Here is a 19,266-nt window from a genome sequence, read left to right as displayed (position 1 = left end):
CACGACAATTTGTCAAACTAATAAAACACGACTGCGACCTGATTATTCAGGATCTGATCTGCGAGACGGGAGAGACCGCGAGGGTGAAGGAACATTTGTTAAAGACTTTTCTATCAACCATTTAAAGGTAGATCTGGCAAACGATTTATAGATCTGCAGACCGCATTTTTGAAGAGCTATAGGCCCTAGATATGGATGACTACCAGTACAGGAAGAGATCACGCGGTAACGAAAATTTGGCTGAAAGGGTCTTTGTTTTGGGTACTACAAACAACGGAATTTCCCAAATGTTACCGATTAGAGGATCACTGTACCGAAAACAAGCACCGCCACAGTATAAGATCGAGCAAAAGTTACAGAGTAGCCTTTATGGCATGGTGCTAACAACGTTAACACAACATGCATATATGGGTTGGCTAGAGCCCGTGTTCGTTCGGCCATCATGCAAGGCATCACCAGTTTCTGCTGACAGAACGCGTGCACGGCTTCTGTTTAAAATGAGTCATTTTGAAGGGCGTCGAGTGTCATTTTCAGTCTCAGTCCTTTATTAATTTAAGATGTATTTTGTATAAATGCTAAAATCATTTTCACGTACACTAAAAACTGATGGTAACTAGATATCTAGGCAAACATTTCAATATTATCCAATATTCCTAGCCTATTCGAGATGGCTAGATCACAGGGGCATGTCTACTGTAGTCTTATATAAATAGCATATACATAAACACTTTATATATAGGTATTTCTGGATATTTTATACAAGACTAGATATGCCTCTGGCTAGATAAATACAAAAATATTTTGCACAATAGTTTAAACTAAAGAGAATCATCCTGATGGTTAAGTAAAAATAGATGCTTTCTGATGAAGGATCAACAAGAGATCAGTGTTTATATATTGGATATGGCGAGCGATTTCAATTCCCAATCTGTTCTCTGTTATCATAGTTAATCGTTGAAACCAATCATGAACCAAGAGTACCATTGAAAATTAAATGAATAGAACCATTTCTTAAATTATAGATGCAATCCGTTGTATTAAAACCAGAAACATACTAAGATATAGATATCTATATAATCAAGAGCAAGTCTGTGTTATATTGAAAATTATTACTGAAAGCAATTAGAAAAATGAAATATTGATGGCATGGAATGGTTTGCATTAAAATATGCTTGCAATGTTGCATTGTGCCAAGAATTGTTTTGTATAATTATGTGAGGAATCCTTAATCTAACTTCAAAATAATAGAACTGACATTTTCATTTTGGGATCTGATTAAAGAGTACTGGCGATATATAGGTGTCAAGATAAAAATGTAAACATATATATATATAGGACTGGTAAGCTAAGTGAATACCTCTGAATTTTACTATGGTGGTGCAAAAGTATCCAGAAGAGAAATGGAAACGATTTTAGATAAAAGCAACTGGAGATTGCTGTTCTGTGTGAAAAGTAATAAGCTCTAGGATGCATTACAATGAGAGCAAGTGTTCGAATTTTTGATGCAGATCTGCAACATCTATGGACAAAGCCTCTGTAGTACCCATACTCTGACCCTTTCAGCGACCTGCAGGAATGAAAATATTCCACAGCATGTTCATTGTTTCACATGTGTGAAATTATGCTTGACCCAGTTGACCTAGAATGCCTCTCTTCTCTGTGAACGTAGTCTGAAGATTGAAGCAGTGTTACATACATGAAATTCATGAAGCATTGGTTGTTTGGGGTTAAGAAAAACAAGATTTTAGATTCTGATTTGAATTTGAAAACTAGATCAATTCATGTTATGAAATAAAGAAAACCAAGAGAACTGATTTTACTGCGTGTCAATAGATGAAGTCTGAATTAATTTAAGGTCGTACTTCGTTATACATGCAGAAAAGATAGTTCCACCCAATGGTACTCTTGTGTGCTATTTGTTTTATAACTAAATCATCAAATTCCCTTTGTATTAAAAATTATTGTGATTTATGTTCCTTGATGTCCCTCTTGCAAAACAAATGAAATAAATTTTTCAAGATTTGATTTTCTTTTCGAATAAAAACAAGCACATTTTATAGTGTAGAAGAATTTGCAACTTTAGAAATTATGTTTGATCCCATCTCCTCACCTACAAAAATGGCATCGTGCAGCTGCAAAAAGTGAATTGGAATAGTTTTAATCTTTATGCTAATTTTTCCTATTTCTATTTATTTCAGATGATGACGAAAAAACTCTTTTTGTCAAAAACTTAGCTGAATCGGTGACTCAAGACAGTTTGCGGGATTTCTTTGCTGATTCTGTAGAAGTAAGGCTTCCTTCCAGACCAGATGGCGCTAACAAAGGGTAAAGATATATTTAGCTCACCTGGTCCAAAGGACCAACATGAGCTTATGCCATACTGTGGCGTCTAGCGTTTGTCCATCAACTTCTCCTTCATAACCACTGGTTGGAATTCAACAAAATTTGACTGGTAGCATTGTTTATTTGTTATTGGATGGAGATTCAAAATTGTACAAATTACGGGGCTGACCCTCAGGGGGTGCAGAGGGGCAGGGCCAAAAGGGGTCAATTTGGCTAAATTGATCTTAACAACTTCTCTGAAACTAAGCAATGGATATCGCTCACATTTGTGTGGTAGCATGGTTATGGGGTGGGGATTAGAAATTTACAAATGTTATCGCCTTTAGTCCATCCATCGTGCGTCCGTAAACAATTTACATTTTTGACTTCTTAAAAACCCGTAACCAAATTCAATGAAATTTGGCAGGAAGCTTCTATGGCTTAAGGTCAACCAAAATTGTGAATTATATGATCCCCACCCCCCAGCGGCCTTAGAGGCGGGGTTAAAAAGGGTCAAATTGACTAAAACTTCAAAAATCTTCTCCTCTACTCTCAGATATAGTGGAATCAAACACTCTTCATAGCTGGAAGGGTCTTATTACTCTTAAGGTGTTTTACCAAAATTGTGAATTTCATGACCCTGGGGTCTCATATTTGCCCCTGGGGAGGGGGTAAACTTACTAAACTATACTATTTGTTTATAAATTATTTAGGGAAATCACATTTTTGGCTTTTATTTGTTTGATTTGTATTGGAATTCATTCTAAATTGGTTAACGTTATCAGCATGGGATGACAGTTTGATGGTATGCACATCTTGACCCTAACTGACCACCAGGGGCTGATAGGCGGGGCTAAAAAGGGTCAAATTGACTACAATTTCAAAAATCTTCTTCTCAAGACCTAAATAAGGTAGAATCATATACTCTTCATAGACAGAAGGGTCTTAGGTGCTTTACTAAAATTGTGAATTTCATGACCCTGGGGTATCACGTTTGCCCCGGGGGAGGGGGTAAACTTTACTATAGTTTATATAGGGAAATCACATTTTTGACTATAATATGTTTGATTTCTATTTGAATTCATTCTAACTTTGTTAACATTATCAGCATGGGATGACAGCTTAATGGTATGCACATGTTGGCCCTTCCTGACCCCTTGTACTGATGGGTGGGGCCTAAAGGGGTCAATTAAATTAACTGAAATATTTCAAATCTCAGGTGACCGTTAAGGCCCATGGGCCTCTTGTATGTATATAATATTTGCTTTTCTCCTGTATTTCAATCCCTCATGCACAGCACCTGTAAGTGGCCTTGACACTTCGATTTTGTTTTTGATTGAAGCTTGTTGATAGACATACATGCTGATTATTGTTTACATGTCAGTATTTACTATTGAGCAAAACAGCATTATAGATGCATATTATACATTGAGTCATTGGGAAGGAATTGCACAAATTGTGCATACATTTTAGTATTTTGAAATTGGCACATAAAAAAATATTGATGTACTGCGTTTTGACACATTGTATGGCATCTATTTTCAGATTTGCATATGTTGTGTTTAACGATGAAGCCACCGTAGAACAGATGTTGAATGACCATCAAGGCGAAGACCTAGAGGGATCATCCTTGTACTTGGACTATGCTGGAAGTCGTGGAAGCAAAGCCAAGTCTTCCAGAAATGACTTTCGCGAAAGGAGGTCAAGTGAGGGAAGTAAGTTATTTTGTCTTCATGAAGTGTAAGCAATGTTATGATTTCCATTTGATATGCATTACAGATTTGTATACATGTACTATCATATTTGATGACCAAGATGTTTTATTAGTTCTAATGCATCTTAGACCAGTAAATAAAATATCATTTAACTATGATGTATCAAATTATTATGCTATTTTTGAGTTAAAACCAAAGAAATGATGACTTGTTTATTGCAAAGTGCCGTCTTCATTATATAGATCAACTATGTATCATGTACAACAGTCAGTGCAAAGAAGAAGTCATCGGAGACAAATCTCGTGTGACCTTTTGCAATTGCCTTTTGCGTCTACATATGATATGGTAACTTTGGATGGATATTGCTCAAGTTTTCAAGTGTAAATGAAATGAGAAATAGAACTTATTAATTGCATCACATTTTTGTAATGATGACAATTGTGGAATCACTTGAAGATCATTGCAGTCGTTGATAGTAAAACAATATCCATCCAAGGCCATAGACATAGTTACCTTGTTTACATTTTTAATGTTGATTGCTTGAGCTAATGTCAACTCTATAACATCGCATTTGACAGTCAAGGCTCATGGTGTAAGTTGTAAATGCTTTAAGAATTTTCATAGAATCTGTAATGAAAATTATTTTCCTGTGTTCAAAAAAGGATGTAAACTGCTGTTACATAAGCAGAGCGGGTTCAACACCTTTCAGCTAGTTAGCGTAATCATTGGAGTTTTGTTGATATCGTAATATTTTATGATTTCCAGGTGCAAATTTTGAACCTGTTTATTAACTTCTCTCAAAAAGATATATGAACATCAGCAGTGCAGTGTGCAGGGATGTCAAACAGGTAAAACTGAACTTTAAAACAAGAAATAAGGGTAAGTGTTGATTGTCAAATGAAAAAATATCATTTTATTATATAGGCGGTGAAAAGACTAAGGTTCTTTTTGTAAGGAATTTGTCTTACAATGCAACTGAGGAGGATCTTCTAGATGCATTTGAAGGCTGTGAATCTGCACGACTGATCAGGTTCCCCGATACTGGAAAACCAAGAGGGTTGGTACCTTAAGCAAGATTGATAATTCAATCAAATGTTCTGTTGAAACTGCTCACCAACTATCTGAGATTTTGAAAATATACTTAAAATAAAATCACCATTGGTCTATAAACATAACTTTGGTCTTATTTACTCTCGGAGCAATAACAGCGTGAAAGGTCACGGTTGATTACTACATCAGCACACTGTTGCTACAGCATTGATAGCTTAGTCGAGAATGTATACACAGGGAGAGTGTTTTTTACCGCTACGATGCGCCAGCTGGTGGCGCTGTGATGTAATACGCACAGCGTACACAAGGTAGTGGCTGGCAAAATAAAATTGACCTCTGATAGAAAACTTTTGGAAGAGAATGTGTGTTCACCTGACAATGTTCCAGGTGTTCGTACAATTCAAGATTTGATAAAAAAAAAGGACCTAGGTATGACTTACAAACTGATCAAACCAGTTCGTTTTGAAACCACTAAAACACTGACAAAAACTTGTCTAAAACTAGACAACGCCACCAGCAAACCCTCATTAAAAAACATTCAAATTGATTGTGACATTTTTTGGAATAGTTTCTTTCCCTGCACTATCAAAGGCTGGAACAACCTTAGTCCCTCGTGTGTGAATATCGTTTCCTTGCACGATCAAAGGCTGTAACAACCTTAGTCCCTCGTGTGTGAATATCAACAAATTAGAAACATTCCAATCGTCCATCACCGTCAAAAACTTCCAAATTTGTACAATCACCCCCTGGTGCTATCTTCAGTATTGAAGGCAATCCAGTGATATACAGATGAAAAATTTTCTTGGCAAGTGCTGGTTAACTCTTTCCGTACTCACGACGACTACAGACGTCACAAAAACGTGCTCTTGTATCCTTCATGACGACTACACACGTCACAATTAACATGCCTTCCATCCTTTGTGACGACTCAAATCGTCGTAAAACATCGCGAAAGATGTTGATATTACTTGCTGGTTTAGCATAGTCATACGAAGGAATTGACACGGAAATGATGTTTTTAAGAAATAAAAAGCAATGTAAATATTGTATTGATGGTATATTTTACGTACCAGAAGCATAATTCATTCGTTAAGATTGTCTATTTCAAAGAATTCCGCCGGTTCATGCCGAGCTGTTTACATAGCTACAAAATGGCGGCCTCAAATTTACTTTCGTTTTCTGCGAGATTGTTGAGGTGTTAAACACAATAAAACAATTAAAAACGATAATATATATATAATTGAGTAACATTTATCATCAAAATAAGTAAGAAATACGTAAAATATTTTTACACACCGAAAAAACGATGTTTTGGCTGCGTGATTTCTTGCACATGTGTGACACATGTGCCGATTAACATGTCATTTCCCGCGATTCTGCCTGGTGATTTCGCCGTATTTTAAAGGAAAAATTGGGTAAAAGAGTTTCCGTACTCAGTACTTGTTCCATATGATAAACTTCATTTAATATTAAGCATTATACAACAGTAAAAGATCAGTAAAAGATCGTTTTATCGACGTCTGATGTGATAGCCATATGCTCCAATACACAAAGGACCTACCCAGCATTCACTTCCGGAAACCCAGCGGAATACATGGTTAAAATGATGAGAGATGGTTTGAAACAGAATTTATGGACTGTCCGTTGTGAATTCTTTGGCGGCAATCCCTGAATCGTCGCTTCCTCATATATATTCACACAGTGGTTACGTGTAATATCAATAAATAACAAGGAAAATTTATTTTACTGTCTATATTTGCATATATTACAAAGTCCATAAAAATGACACGAGACTCACAAGAGTTTTGTGCGTACTGGTACACATATGCGAGAATGTGACTGTCTATTTTTAGCACAGTCAGCTGTTTCAGTATTCAAGGAGTAACCTTATTCACCAACTCCAAGCGTTGTGATCAAGTTCATCAATGTAGCCTTTCATGCTGTTAATGCGCCGATAGTAAAAACAATTTATTTATTGCTACACGCTGTATGAAGATAATAATCTGGAATGACTTCAAGTCCAAAATCCCTTCCCTCTTTTTGATAATTCCAGAAGCTAGAGCAAATTTCTTCATTAAATTTCGAAAGACTTGCTTCAGCGATATGTTGCTTTAAAAATAAAAGCAGACAGAATTATGCTCTCGATGTAGCTCTTCTAGTTCTGTTCTTATAGATGGGTTCCTACATATCTTCACTCTATTGCTAGAAAAAAAAATTGTAAATTACTATACATATATTGGTCAAGAAAAGAATAAGATCAACCAATAAAATGAATTTAAAAAAAAAATCCTTTCTTGAATGATAAACTCATTCCCTGTAAAATTTGTGTATACAGGGATAAACATTGTGTAAGCCTGGTGTGCAAGAAATCCAATTGGAAGTAAAAACAAGATTGACTAGTGCATAGTGTTTGATTAAAATACAGATATTGCTATATCTTGTAAAGTTTTGCAGAATACTGATTTGGCCTCTTTGAAGAGAGAATGTTGACAAAGTCGGAAAGTGTTTTCTTGGGTATCAATCTGAAGTTGAAAAATGACTATAGCATATCTTGTATAGTAAAAAGCAAATGTATCGGAAATTCTCTTTATTAAAGATTAAGGTACCATATTAAAATGCAAATGCATCAGGTTTTTGTGAGAGAAGAAACAGGAACCCATCTATTCCAATGACCATATATATATATTTGTGAAATATTTGTGTATTAATATATAAACAGCAAATTTTTTAAATCATTTTTTTTTTTCCTTTATTCATTAAATACCATACTGTGGTGTCTGGCGTCCGTCCGTCATCAATTGACTTCTTCTGAACCACTGATCAGAATTTAACCAATTTTGATAGGAAAGCATACCTAGGTGATTGGGATTCAAATTTATATATATGATGGGGCTGATCCCCCAGGGGCCCGAGGGGCGGGGCCAAAAGCAGTCCATTTGGCAATATTGATATTAACAACTTCTTCTCTGGACCTAAGCAATGTTTGACATTGATATTTCTTTGGTAACATCCCTAGGTGACTGGGTTTCAAATTCATACAAATGATAGGACTGATTCTCCAGGGGCCAGAGGGGCAGGGCCAAAAGGGGTCCATTTGACAATATTAATATTAATGACTTCCTCTCTGGACCTATGCAATGTATGACATTGATATTTCAGGGGTAGCATCCCTAGGTGGCTGGGATTCAAATTTACATAAATGGACTGATCCCCCCCAGGGGCCACAGGGGCGGGCAAAATGGATCAATTTGAATAAATTGCTATAACAGACTTCTTGCCTTTTTGAAACGATTAAGATCCCCAACCCCTAACCATATATAGCATTGTGGTGCATCAAAAAAACAACAACACAATTATGTTGTAAAAATAAGTTCTAGAGTATTTCCCCACTCTTGAAGACTTATTCATTTTGTTGTATGTTGTTGTGTCTTTGAAACCGTTCAGATCCCCCATCTCATAACTACCTATATATAGCATTGCTGGGTATCAAGAGATAACACAATCCTGATGTAAAAATAAACCCAGGGGTTTTTACCAACCAACGGACTTGAGGTTTCTTTAAACACAATCATGTTGAGTCTTGACTTTGTTTCTAGGTTAAATATTTGAAGCAGTTGGGATCCCCACCCTCTAATCATACATATAGCATTGTTAGACATTAACAAATGTAATATGAACATTTTGATGTTTGCTCAAATAATCCATGTGAGCGATACAGGCCCTCTGGGCCTCTTGTTAAGAATATAAATTTTTATTTTATAGTGCAAGCGGTTTTGTGGTAAAAATAGATTATTTTCCATGTATATAAAAACAAATCCTTAGATTATTAAATTTCTATACAATTCTGACAACTTGATGGTATCAAATCACCATTTAAGAGAAATGCAATGACACTGTTTCCCTCTTAAATTTGACAGGTTTGGTTTTGTGGAATATACATCACAAACAGATGCAAGTAACGCATTGAAAGAGAAGCAGGGCCGTGACATCGATGGAAGGATGATTTCTATAGCTTACGCCTCAGATAGGCGAGGTGAGAATACTTATATAAACTTAAAATAAACAAGAATATTTGAAAATCGTGCATAACTTTCCAACTACAATTCATTATACAACTGTTTGTTTTACATCAGTGTTGAGTTAGTTTCATATTTATAAATCAAAAGAACATATTGTTAAGTTATTCTTTGCGTAATATTTACATTTCCATTGCACTGGCTTTAATTAAAACTACAAGCCCAATATGTTATTTCTTTGTGTGTATGATTTTGGCAGGGGAGCGCAGAGATGGTGGATATAGAGACCGAGACGGGGATCGTAGAGGAGGTAGTAGCAGTTATGGTAGAGGAAGCTTCCGTGGAAGCCGGGGATATGGAGGAAGAGGAGGTAGTGGATTCAGGGGAAGAAGTAGTCGTGGTGGTGGTGGTGGTGGTGGTGGAAGCAGGGACTATGGCGGCAGTCGTGACTATAGCAGCAGTCGTGACTATAGCAGCAGATACTAAGAGATGATGTCCCGAAGTAACATTATGTCTCGATTGGATTTCATGTTTCCCAAACATTAAAAGTTATGAAACATTTCATTCTCAATGGCATCCTACAATGGATTCAAAGTTATTCATAAAAGCAAGCTTTTGTCACATGTTTTGTATACAAGAAAATATTACAAAAAGACTATACTGGTGTAATTGCTATTATTTTGTACAACAAGTGAAATGTTACTACATTAATTTGAAAGTGCTTCGTAAGGAATGATGATAGCATTGAAGATAGTTTAATAGCAGTTATTTAAATGTACAAATGAAAATGGCATTTTGATCAAAGTAACAACATACAGCTCTTCCGGAGAAACCAAAGTCATAAACCCAATAACATGCTTGGAATGACAGGACGTAGTATATACCTATTCAACCAAGTCATTGAACATCAATGGTCAATTGAAGAAAAGGGTGAAACATTGAGCAATTATTTAATAACTTTTCCTAGTATTTGGTGCACCATACGTTAATGTTGAAAACTGAATTCTTTGTGATTTTCATCTAAGATATTTTTTCCTCTCCAATTTCAGAATGTATATGGGAAATTTACTACAAATAGTAACTTCACTTTCTAATCAGGATCATATGTAGCACCTATTGCAAGTTGTCAATAAGTTGTCATTTTGTCATCATTACAGACAGTAAACAATAAACCTCACAAACAATCATCAATATATGCACACATGCATTACCAGTAAGACTAAGCTATGGAATGTGTCCTTGGAAGAGTTGATGCAAGCTCGATTTACTTCAGATATTGGAAATTAAATTTCTCCTCGTGTGGATTTATATGTGTTGTGTTTTGTGATTAAACTTTTCATTGTCCTGAATCATGACTACAAATTTGAAACATTTGATATTTTTATTTGTTCCCATATTGTACTTTAATTTAGTTCATTTAATCAACTACAAACTTTTTTTTTACAATTTTGTTTTGTTTTCTCTATTTCTACTCCCCTCCAATGAATTATTTTGGTGCATCATTAGCTAAAAAACTAATTTAAAACTTCAATGTCTTGAATGATAATTTCATGAAGGCAATTTTATTCTCACAGCGTGTTCTGTATCGTTTTATAGTATATGTAATTTCATGTCGGTTTCGACAAAATCTAGACAATTTTTTTTTTTTTTTAATTTTAAGTTGGGAGTTTGATGTTGGTACTAAAGCTGAAGATACATGCAAGGCATGTTACGAATCTCTTAATATAATTAAAATGTGTAATTGTTTAATAGGCAATTGAATAAATTTATTATATCATAAGATTTGTTTTTAAACTTGTTTGCAGTGTTTGTGACCATCAGTCCATTGCCACTCTCTAAGATCCGGTTCTGAAAAACAAAGGACATGATACACACTGAAGCTTGGTTATCCTGTACATACCATGTCTCATGAGTTGAAGAGAAAAAGTACACCTCTTTTAAGAGGATACTGCTAAATAATTGAAAAAACCAATACAAATGTTACCCACCTTCAGTGCAAGATTAAAAAAAAAAAACCAGTACAATATCGATTGCTAGCTTCATATACACACGGAACAACTCATTTGATTTACTTATTCGAAAAATTCTTATCACATCAAATGCCAGTGACCCATGGATGAATGTGTTCAGTATTTTTGAAATATTTTCTAAGTACATGTATATTCCTATGATAGATTGATGTATTTCGAGTAACAAATTCCAACATTCTATTGTCTACTTTTTATTATGGGAGGCGTGCCTCACATTATAGCATCAGCTATAGGATTTCATTGCGGAACCAATCGTTTGGTACCTCAAGCGGCTATCGCCGTAATCACGGGAGACAACACAATACACAACCAATTTATCTCGATAGTAGATCTATATTTTGAATGTTGTAATTGTTTATTATAATTCTCATAAAATCCCCCAAAAGAAATATTTCATTTTACATCGACTTTGAAAGCCACCAGAGCCTATTAATTATAACAAAACATATCTACACATAATGTTACGCACACAAGTGTACTCGGTCAGTTAGTAGGCCAGCTAGTACACAGGAGACAGGCGGTCGAATATTTTACGCGTATCTGATTGTAAGTAAAAACCAACGACCTGCATGAATGAGAAAATAAATAGATAAAGATGGATTTTTATTGAAGAATATATTTTTATAGGGACGTTTACGCCTGCCATGTTACAATCACCTACGAGATGTGACGTCAAAACCTCTCGCTTTCATTATATTTCCATTCAGTTTTTTTTTCCAGTTTCTTTTGGTTCATATATGATGTAGATATCTAGTTAAACTATAAATGCATTTATGAAAAATATCAAGACTTCAAATAAAGTGCTATTACACGAAAACTTATATATTTGAGACGTCTGGTGGTAGCCTGTTAATAGTGTTATCAAAAATTCATCGCAGAGTTCCAAGTGCGAGAAGGGTTGGCAACCGGTATACTCGGTACAAGAACCGTACCGACATTCGTTTCACAAAATACCGGTATTTGCAAGAATAAAAGCATTAAAATCAGACGTAAAAAACTCGACGAAACAGTTATTTTGTTCAGTTGTTTCAATCACTTACTAAAATGATGTCGCAACTTTACCGCTATTTTCTATGTAAACATCTATCCTAGCTTTACTTGTAGTTTCGTATCCATATGTCTCATTTTTAGCTCACCTGGCCCGAAGGGCCGGTGAGCTTATGCCATGGTGCAGCGTCCGTCGTCCGGCGTCTGGCGTCCGTCGTCCGTCAACTTTTTCTTTAAATTGCTACTAGTCCTAAAGTATTGAATGGATTTTCACAAAATTTGGTCAGGAACATCCTTGGGGGAAGGGGAACAGAGTTTGTATACATTTTTACTCTGAACCCCCAGGGGCCTGAGGGACGGGGCCAAATAGGGGAAATAGGGTTATTCCTTTAAATCGCTACTAGTCATAAAGTTATGAATGAATTTGAACCAAATTTGGTCAGGAACATCCTTGGGGGAAGGGAACAGAGTTTGTATAAATTTTTACTCTGAACCCCCAGGGGCCTGAGGGGCGGGGCCAAATAGGGGAAATAGGGTTAATCCTTTAAATCGCTACTAGTCATAAAGTTATGAATGAATTTGAACCAAATTTGGTCAGGAATATCCTTGGCAGAAGGGGAACAGAGTTTGTATACATTTTTACTCTGAACCCCCAGGGGCCTGAGGGGCGGGGCCAAATAGGGGAAATAGGGTTATTCCTTTAAATCGCTACTAGTCATAAAGTTATGAATGAATTTGAACCAAATTTGGTCAGGAACATCCTTGGCAGAAGGTAAACAGAGTTTGTATAAATTTTTACTCTGAACCCCCAGGGGCCTGAGGGGCGGGGCCAAATAGGGGAAATAGGGTTAATCATTTAAATCGCTACTAGTCATAAAGTTATGAATGAATTTGAACCAGATTTGGTCAGGAACATCCTTGGCAGAAGGGGAACAGAGTTTGTATAAATTTTTACTCTGAACCCCCAGGGGCCTGAGGGGCGGGGCCAAATAGGGGAAATAGGGTTACTCCTTTAAATCGCTACTAGTCATAAAGTTATGAATGAATTTGAACTAGATTTAGTCAGGAATATTCTTGGCAGAAGGGGAACAGAGTTTGTATAAATTTTTACTCTGAACCCCCAGGGGCCTGAGGGGTGGGGCCAAATAGGGGAAATAGGGTTATTCCTTTAAATCGCTACTAGTCATAAAGTTATGAATGAATTTGAACCAAATTTGGTCAGGAACATCCTTGGCAGAAGGTAAACAGAGTTTGTATAAATTTTTACTCTGAACCCCCAGGGGCCTGAGGGGCGGGGCCAAATAGGGGAAATAGGGTTAATCATTTAAATCGCTACTAGTCATAAAGTTATGAATGAATTTGAACCAGATTTGGTCAGGAACATCCTTGGCAGAAGGGGAACAGAGTTTGTATAAATTTTTACTCTGAACCCCCAGGGGCCTGAGGGGCGGGGCCAAATAGGGGAAATAGGGTTACTCCTTTAAATCGCTACTAGTCATAAAGTTATGAATGAATTTGAACTAGATTTAGTCAGGAATATTCTTGGCAGAAGGGGAACAGAGTTTGTATAAATTTTTACTCTGAACCCCCAGGGGCCTGAGGGGCGGGGCCAAATAGGGGAAATAGGGTTACTCCTTTAAATCGCTACTAGTCATAAAGTTATGAATGAATTTGAACCAGATTTGGTCAGGAACATCCTTGGCAGAAGGGGAACAGAGTTTGTATAAATTTTTACTCTGAACCCCCAGGGGCCTGAGGGGCGGGGCCAAATAGGGAAATAGGGTTACTCCTTTAAATCGCTACTAGTCATAAAGTTATGAATGAATTTGAACCAGATTTGGTCAGGAACATCCTTGGCAGAAGGGGAACAGAGTTTGTATAAATTTTTACTCTGAACCCCCAGGGGCCTGAGGGGCGGGGCCAAATAGGGGAAATAGGGTTACTCCTTTAAATCGCTACTAGTCATAAAGTTATGAATGAATTTGAACTAGATTTAGTCAGGAATATTCTTGGCAGAAGGGGAACAGAGTTTGTATAAATTTTTACTCTGAACCCCCAGGGGCCTGAGGGGCGGGGCCAAATAGGGGAAATAGGGTTACTCCTTTAAATCGCTACTAGTCATAAAGTTATGAATGAATTTGAACCAGATTTGGTCAGGAACATCCTTGGCAGAAGGGGAACAGAGTTTGTATAAATTTTTACTCTGAACCCCCAGGGGCCTGAGGGGCGGGGCCAAATAGGGAAATAGGGTTACTCCTTTAAATCGCTACTAGTCATAAAGTTATGAATGAATTTGAACCAGATTTGGTCAGGAACATCCTTGGCAGAAGGGGAACAGAGTTTGTATAAATTTTTACTCTGAACCCCCAGGGGCCTGAGGGGCGGGGCCAAATAGGGAAATAGGGTTACTCCTTTAAATCGCTACTAGTCATAAAGTTATGAATGAATTTGAACCAAATTTGGTCAGGAACATCCTTGGCAGAAAGGGAACAGAGTTTGTATAAATTTTTACTCTGAACCCGCAGGGGCCTGAGGGGCGGGGCCAAATAGGGGAAATAGAGTTATTCCTTTAAATCGTTACTAGTCATAAAGTTATGAATGAATTTGAACCAAATTTGGTCAGTAACATCCTTGGCAGAAAGGAAACAGAGTTTGTATAAATTTTTACTTTGAACCCCCAGGGGCCTGAGGGGCAGGGCCAAATAGGGGAAATAGGGTTAATCCTTTAAATCGTTACTAGTCATAAAGTTATGAATGAATTTGAACCAAATTTGGTCAGTAACATCCTTGGCAGAAAGGAAACAGAGTTTGTATACATTTTTACTTTGAACCCCCAGGGGCCTGAGGGGCAGGGCCAAATAGGGGAAATAGGGTTAATCCTTTAAATCATTACTAGTCATAAAGTTATTAATGAATTTGAACCAGATTTGGTCAGGAACATCCTTGGAGGAAGAGGAACAGAGTTTGTTTAAATCTTTATTCTCAACCCCCAGGGGCCTGAGGGGCGGGGGAAATAGGGTCACTCCTTTAAATCGCTACTACTCCTGAAGTATTGAATAGCTTTTCACCAAATTTGGTCAGGAACATCCTTGAGGGGAGGGGGAACAGAGTTTATATGAATTTTTACTCTGTACCCCTAGGGGCCTAAGGGGCGGGGCCAAGTAGGGGAAATAGAGATTAGTCTTTTAATTGCTACTAGTCATAAAGTTTTAAATGGACTTAAACCAAATATGGTCAGGAATATTCATTGGAGAAGGGGAACCGAGTTGGTATAATGTTTTACTCTGAATCTCCAGGGGACTGAGGAGTGGGGTCTGATAGGGAAAATAGGGGTTAATCCTTTAAATCGCTATTAATTATTAAGTTACGAATGGATTTTAACTAAATTTGGTCAGGAACATCCAGAGAGGAAGGGGGGGAAAGAGTTTGTATAAATATTGAGGGGCCTGAGGGGCTGGGCCAAATAGGGAAATAGGGGTTACTCCTTTAAATCGTTATTTTCATAAAGTTATGAATGGATTTGAACCAAATTTGGTCTGGAATATCCTTAGGGGAAGGGGGAAAGGGAGTTTATATAAATATTGACTCTGACCCCCAAGGGGCCTGAAGGGAGGGGCCAAATAGGGGAAATAGAGATTTGAGTTTTAAATGGATTTGAACCCAATTTGGTCAGAAACATCCCTGGTGATGGGGGAACAGATTTTGCATAAATGGTTACTGTGACCCTCAATCCCATAACTATGTATAGTATCGATATCGCTGGGCATTAAGGGATAAACACAATTTTTATGTAAAAATAGGCCAAAGGGTTTTCCCCACCCTAAGGGACTTAGTTTCTTTAAACACCATTATTGTGTAAAAATAATCCATATGGTCTTTCAGAGAGTACATTTTTGTATATGTATTGACAAATTGAACATGTACATTATTTTGACATTTGGTCAAATCCAACCAGGTGAGCGATACAGGCCCCATGGGCCTCTTGTTGTTGTGTGTGTTGAAAAGTCGAAATCAGAAATCAATAACTTACAAAAGATTTAATTCTCTCTTTAGATGTCATATTTCATATTTTTGTATCAAAATATGTAATTAAATCAACGACCACGTGATCCGTCTTTTCACGTCTGATCACATGATCAATGGGAGCGCCTTTTGGATACGGGCTTCATCCGAAACTCTGTAGTGTGATGTTTGTCACTAGAGTATTTATCAACACGAATTAAAGGCAAGTTGCTTACAAGTTGTTAATCTGTTTGTTCACATGTTTACCTTATTTTTTCTTTAATTACTTAGGACTAAACTTTGTTTACCGTAAATTACGATTAACGTTAGTTATCTGTCAGAGCCTGATCAGACTGCATCATTAAAACGAAGTCATATCCTTCCTCCACTGCTCTGAGGCCTTCCTTCACTGCTCTGAGGCAGACATATTGTCGTCCAGATCTACGTTATCGCAGCTAGTATTTCATAAAAAAAACATGTATCATGGGTCAGTGATAGTATGCTGAAATCCGATCGTTTATCTTATAAAGCTAACAAAACTATCGCATCTGTTAGTCGTAGGCCTAGTGGTCATTCCACATTCGTGATGTTTACACCGACTGCACTCTTCCCTCACAAAGAATATACATAATTTGGAATTTCTGGGATAATATTAACTGCAGATGGTTATAGTATTAATAATAAAGACTCATACCATAGACATCTACATTCAGTTATCATAACTAATTACAATTGGAATACTCGCCGATAAGTCACAAAAGAAGGTATCAATAGCTGTATTTGATATGTTAATATATACATATAATTTTCTAATGACGTTTTCATGTAATGTGCTGATGTTGTGAGATGTTTTTGGGTGTTTTTTGGTAGTTTTTGGGTGTTTTTGGGTAAATCGTTCTGCCGCCAGATCGCGCTACTACTAATATGAAAACGTGGAATTATATCCGACACCGTTTAGTGTCGCTAAGAATTTGGTGCAAATACAATAAAATCGGGTGTGACATAACACATACCTTACATTTATGGATAAATGAGCTATTTATTTACCCAAGAACACTCATTTAGTCCCATCTAGGTGTTTTATTCCATCCGTATAGACCTTCGCTTTACGCTAGTCAAAATTCCATACTTTACTCGACGCCATATTGCTAACTATGTAGGTCGCGGTCAGCCAATTACCCTAACCAGTCCGCGATGGCAGAGACGTATATATACCTGATATACAAGTCTCTGGCGATGGAGTGGAAAGGGGAAAAAATACATTTATTTTTTATATATTTTACCCCTTATAATTGCTAAATAATGAATTTTTGAATTTGATATAATTCACACAGGTTTTGGGAAATAATAACTTAGTTTTCTTAATTTAAACTATGCAAGAAGAAAAACACAATAAAGCATATGTGGTCTTTTCGGTCCATTGCGTTCCGATTCCGGTGGTGACACATCTTCGCTAGCCAAGGCTTCTGATTACGTTACACTCCACGAACCCTTGGCGGATATAGTCGTGTTCAAACCGTCGCGCCCTGGAATCCCAGGGCACCCAATCAAATCGCGTTTTACATTCTGGCTTGGTTTCGCAGTAAACAAAAAATGCGGCACCCAGTACAGAGCTACATTGCCGACTATGTCGTGGCATTTTACCTAAATACAAAAATCACAATCTTTGGGGGAACATTCGCAGTGTTTGATCAATTCATATAAGTCATTGATCACATATCTCAACGAAATGACACCAAACCTCGATGTGTGTTTGTAAACATCACCGATGAAGTAAATCGGTAACGCTTGTTTTGATTGGTCGAAAATTTCATGCGTGAAGGGTGGTAATTTCGAATCACCGCTAGAGGGCCAGAACTGACGCCTATATCTGCCAAGGGTTCGTGGAGTGTAACGTAATCAGAAGCCTTGGCTAGCGAAGATGGTGGTGACAGGGCCAGAGTAAAATTGGGCTAATTAATAAAATGAAAAATAATTTTAGATAATCAAAATGTATACCAATTGCATACCATATACTACTTTTTGAACTATATATATATATCATTAATATCTTCAATAAATATTAATATTCAAAAACTTTCAAAATTCATTTATTGCTGTGAAATTGTTTATATTGTAACCCTGGTATTAATACTAGCCGCAATATACCGCTCAGCTAGAGAGATCTTCTCTTTAGCTAAATTGGTTGAGTGTAAGACAAGTCATTTAAATTTAATTAAGCATGCGCTCTGTTTACAATACTTATCACAGGGGGCAGGGGAGGACCTACGTCACAAAAAATAATTGTTAGATAAATAATATGATTGTGATATTTTTGTCGCCCAACAAGCCCCTTATTTTAGGCAAAACCCCCTTGAAATAATCATCAAACTCTCTTATTGGTCACGTAAAAAGTATTACATGTACATAAAAGAATAACTTTGAAACTGATAAGATTTATTGTTTTTATTTCATTTTGTGTTTGCACTTGATTTTCTGATATATGTAAGCGAGACATTGCTTTCATGTTATTGTTTGAAAACAAAGTAGTCATCACATGTAAAAATCTTGAATGGTTCTACAGTGTTATCTTTATTGGTAAGCTATGGGTGATTTACCAGATTATGGTAATGCTCAAAAACAAAAGCATAGGTTTTTCAGTAACACTACAGTAATTGAATCATTTGAGTATCTTTGAATATTGGCCTTTAAATCTTCTGTTGAAAATACGCACAACAATCTGCGGGCTATCGCATATATGGACAGCCATTTTAGGATGAAATAACAAAAATACTAAGCACTGTTTCTTATCACTTAAGTGATCTAACTAATCTTGGCGCCCACCATTGAATAATCTTTATATGTTCCATGTCAGATTAATCTTCTCTCTATTTTCTCTTCCTCTTACTAATCTGTGTAAATTGAGAAACATCCCTCCAGTACTTTTCAAACAAGGGGAACCTATATATGAAATTTGAGATTTAGCGATAATGACTGTCTGTCGGCCATGTTGTTTTCCGACTGGTACGAAAATGCAATATGCAAAGCAAAGGACCAAGGGGAACCTACATAAGAAATTTGAGAAAGATCCCTTCAGTACTTTCCGAGAAATAGCGATAACAAGAATTGTTGCGGACGGACGGACCACGGACGCAGGGCGATTTG

General features: G+C 36.8%; 1 protein-coding gene across 1 annotated transcript; it reads left to right on the top strand.

Annotated features, from left to right (window-relative positions):
* Nucleotides 1-27: 27 nt before the first annotated feature.
* Nucleotides 28-10,883, top strand: LOC117334316 (nucleolin-like). The gene is made up of 6 exons (XM_033893848.1): nucleotides 28-225; nucleotides 2,199-2,325; nucleotides 3,868-4,037; nucleotides 4,962-5,094; nucleotides 9,005-9,120; nucleotides 9,363-10,883. The coding sequence occupies exons 1-6, from the start codon at nucleotides 192-194 to the stop codon at nucleotides 9,587-9,589; spliced, it is 807 nt and encodes a 268-aa protein (XP_033749739.1). The 5' UTR covers nucleotides 28-191; the 3' UTR covers nucleotides 9,590-10,883.
* Nucleotides 10,884-19,266: the final 8,383 nt, after the last annotated feature.

This window comes from Pecten maximus, chromosome 1, assembly GCF_902652985.1.
Source record: "Pecten maximus chromosome 1, xPecMax1.1, whole genome shotgun sequence".
Classification (NCBI taxonomy): domain Eukaryota; kingdom Metazoa; phylum Mollusca; class Bivalvia; order Pectinida; family Pectinidae; genus Pecten; species Pecten maximus.
This window is presented reverse-complemented; position numbering and strand designations above follow the sequence as displayed.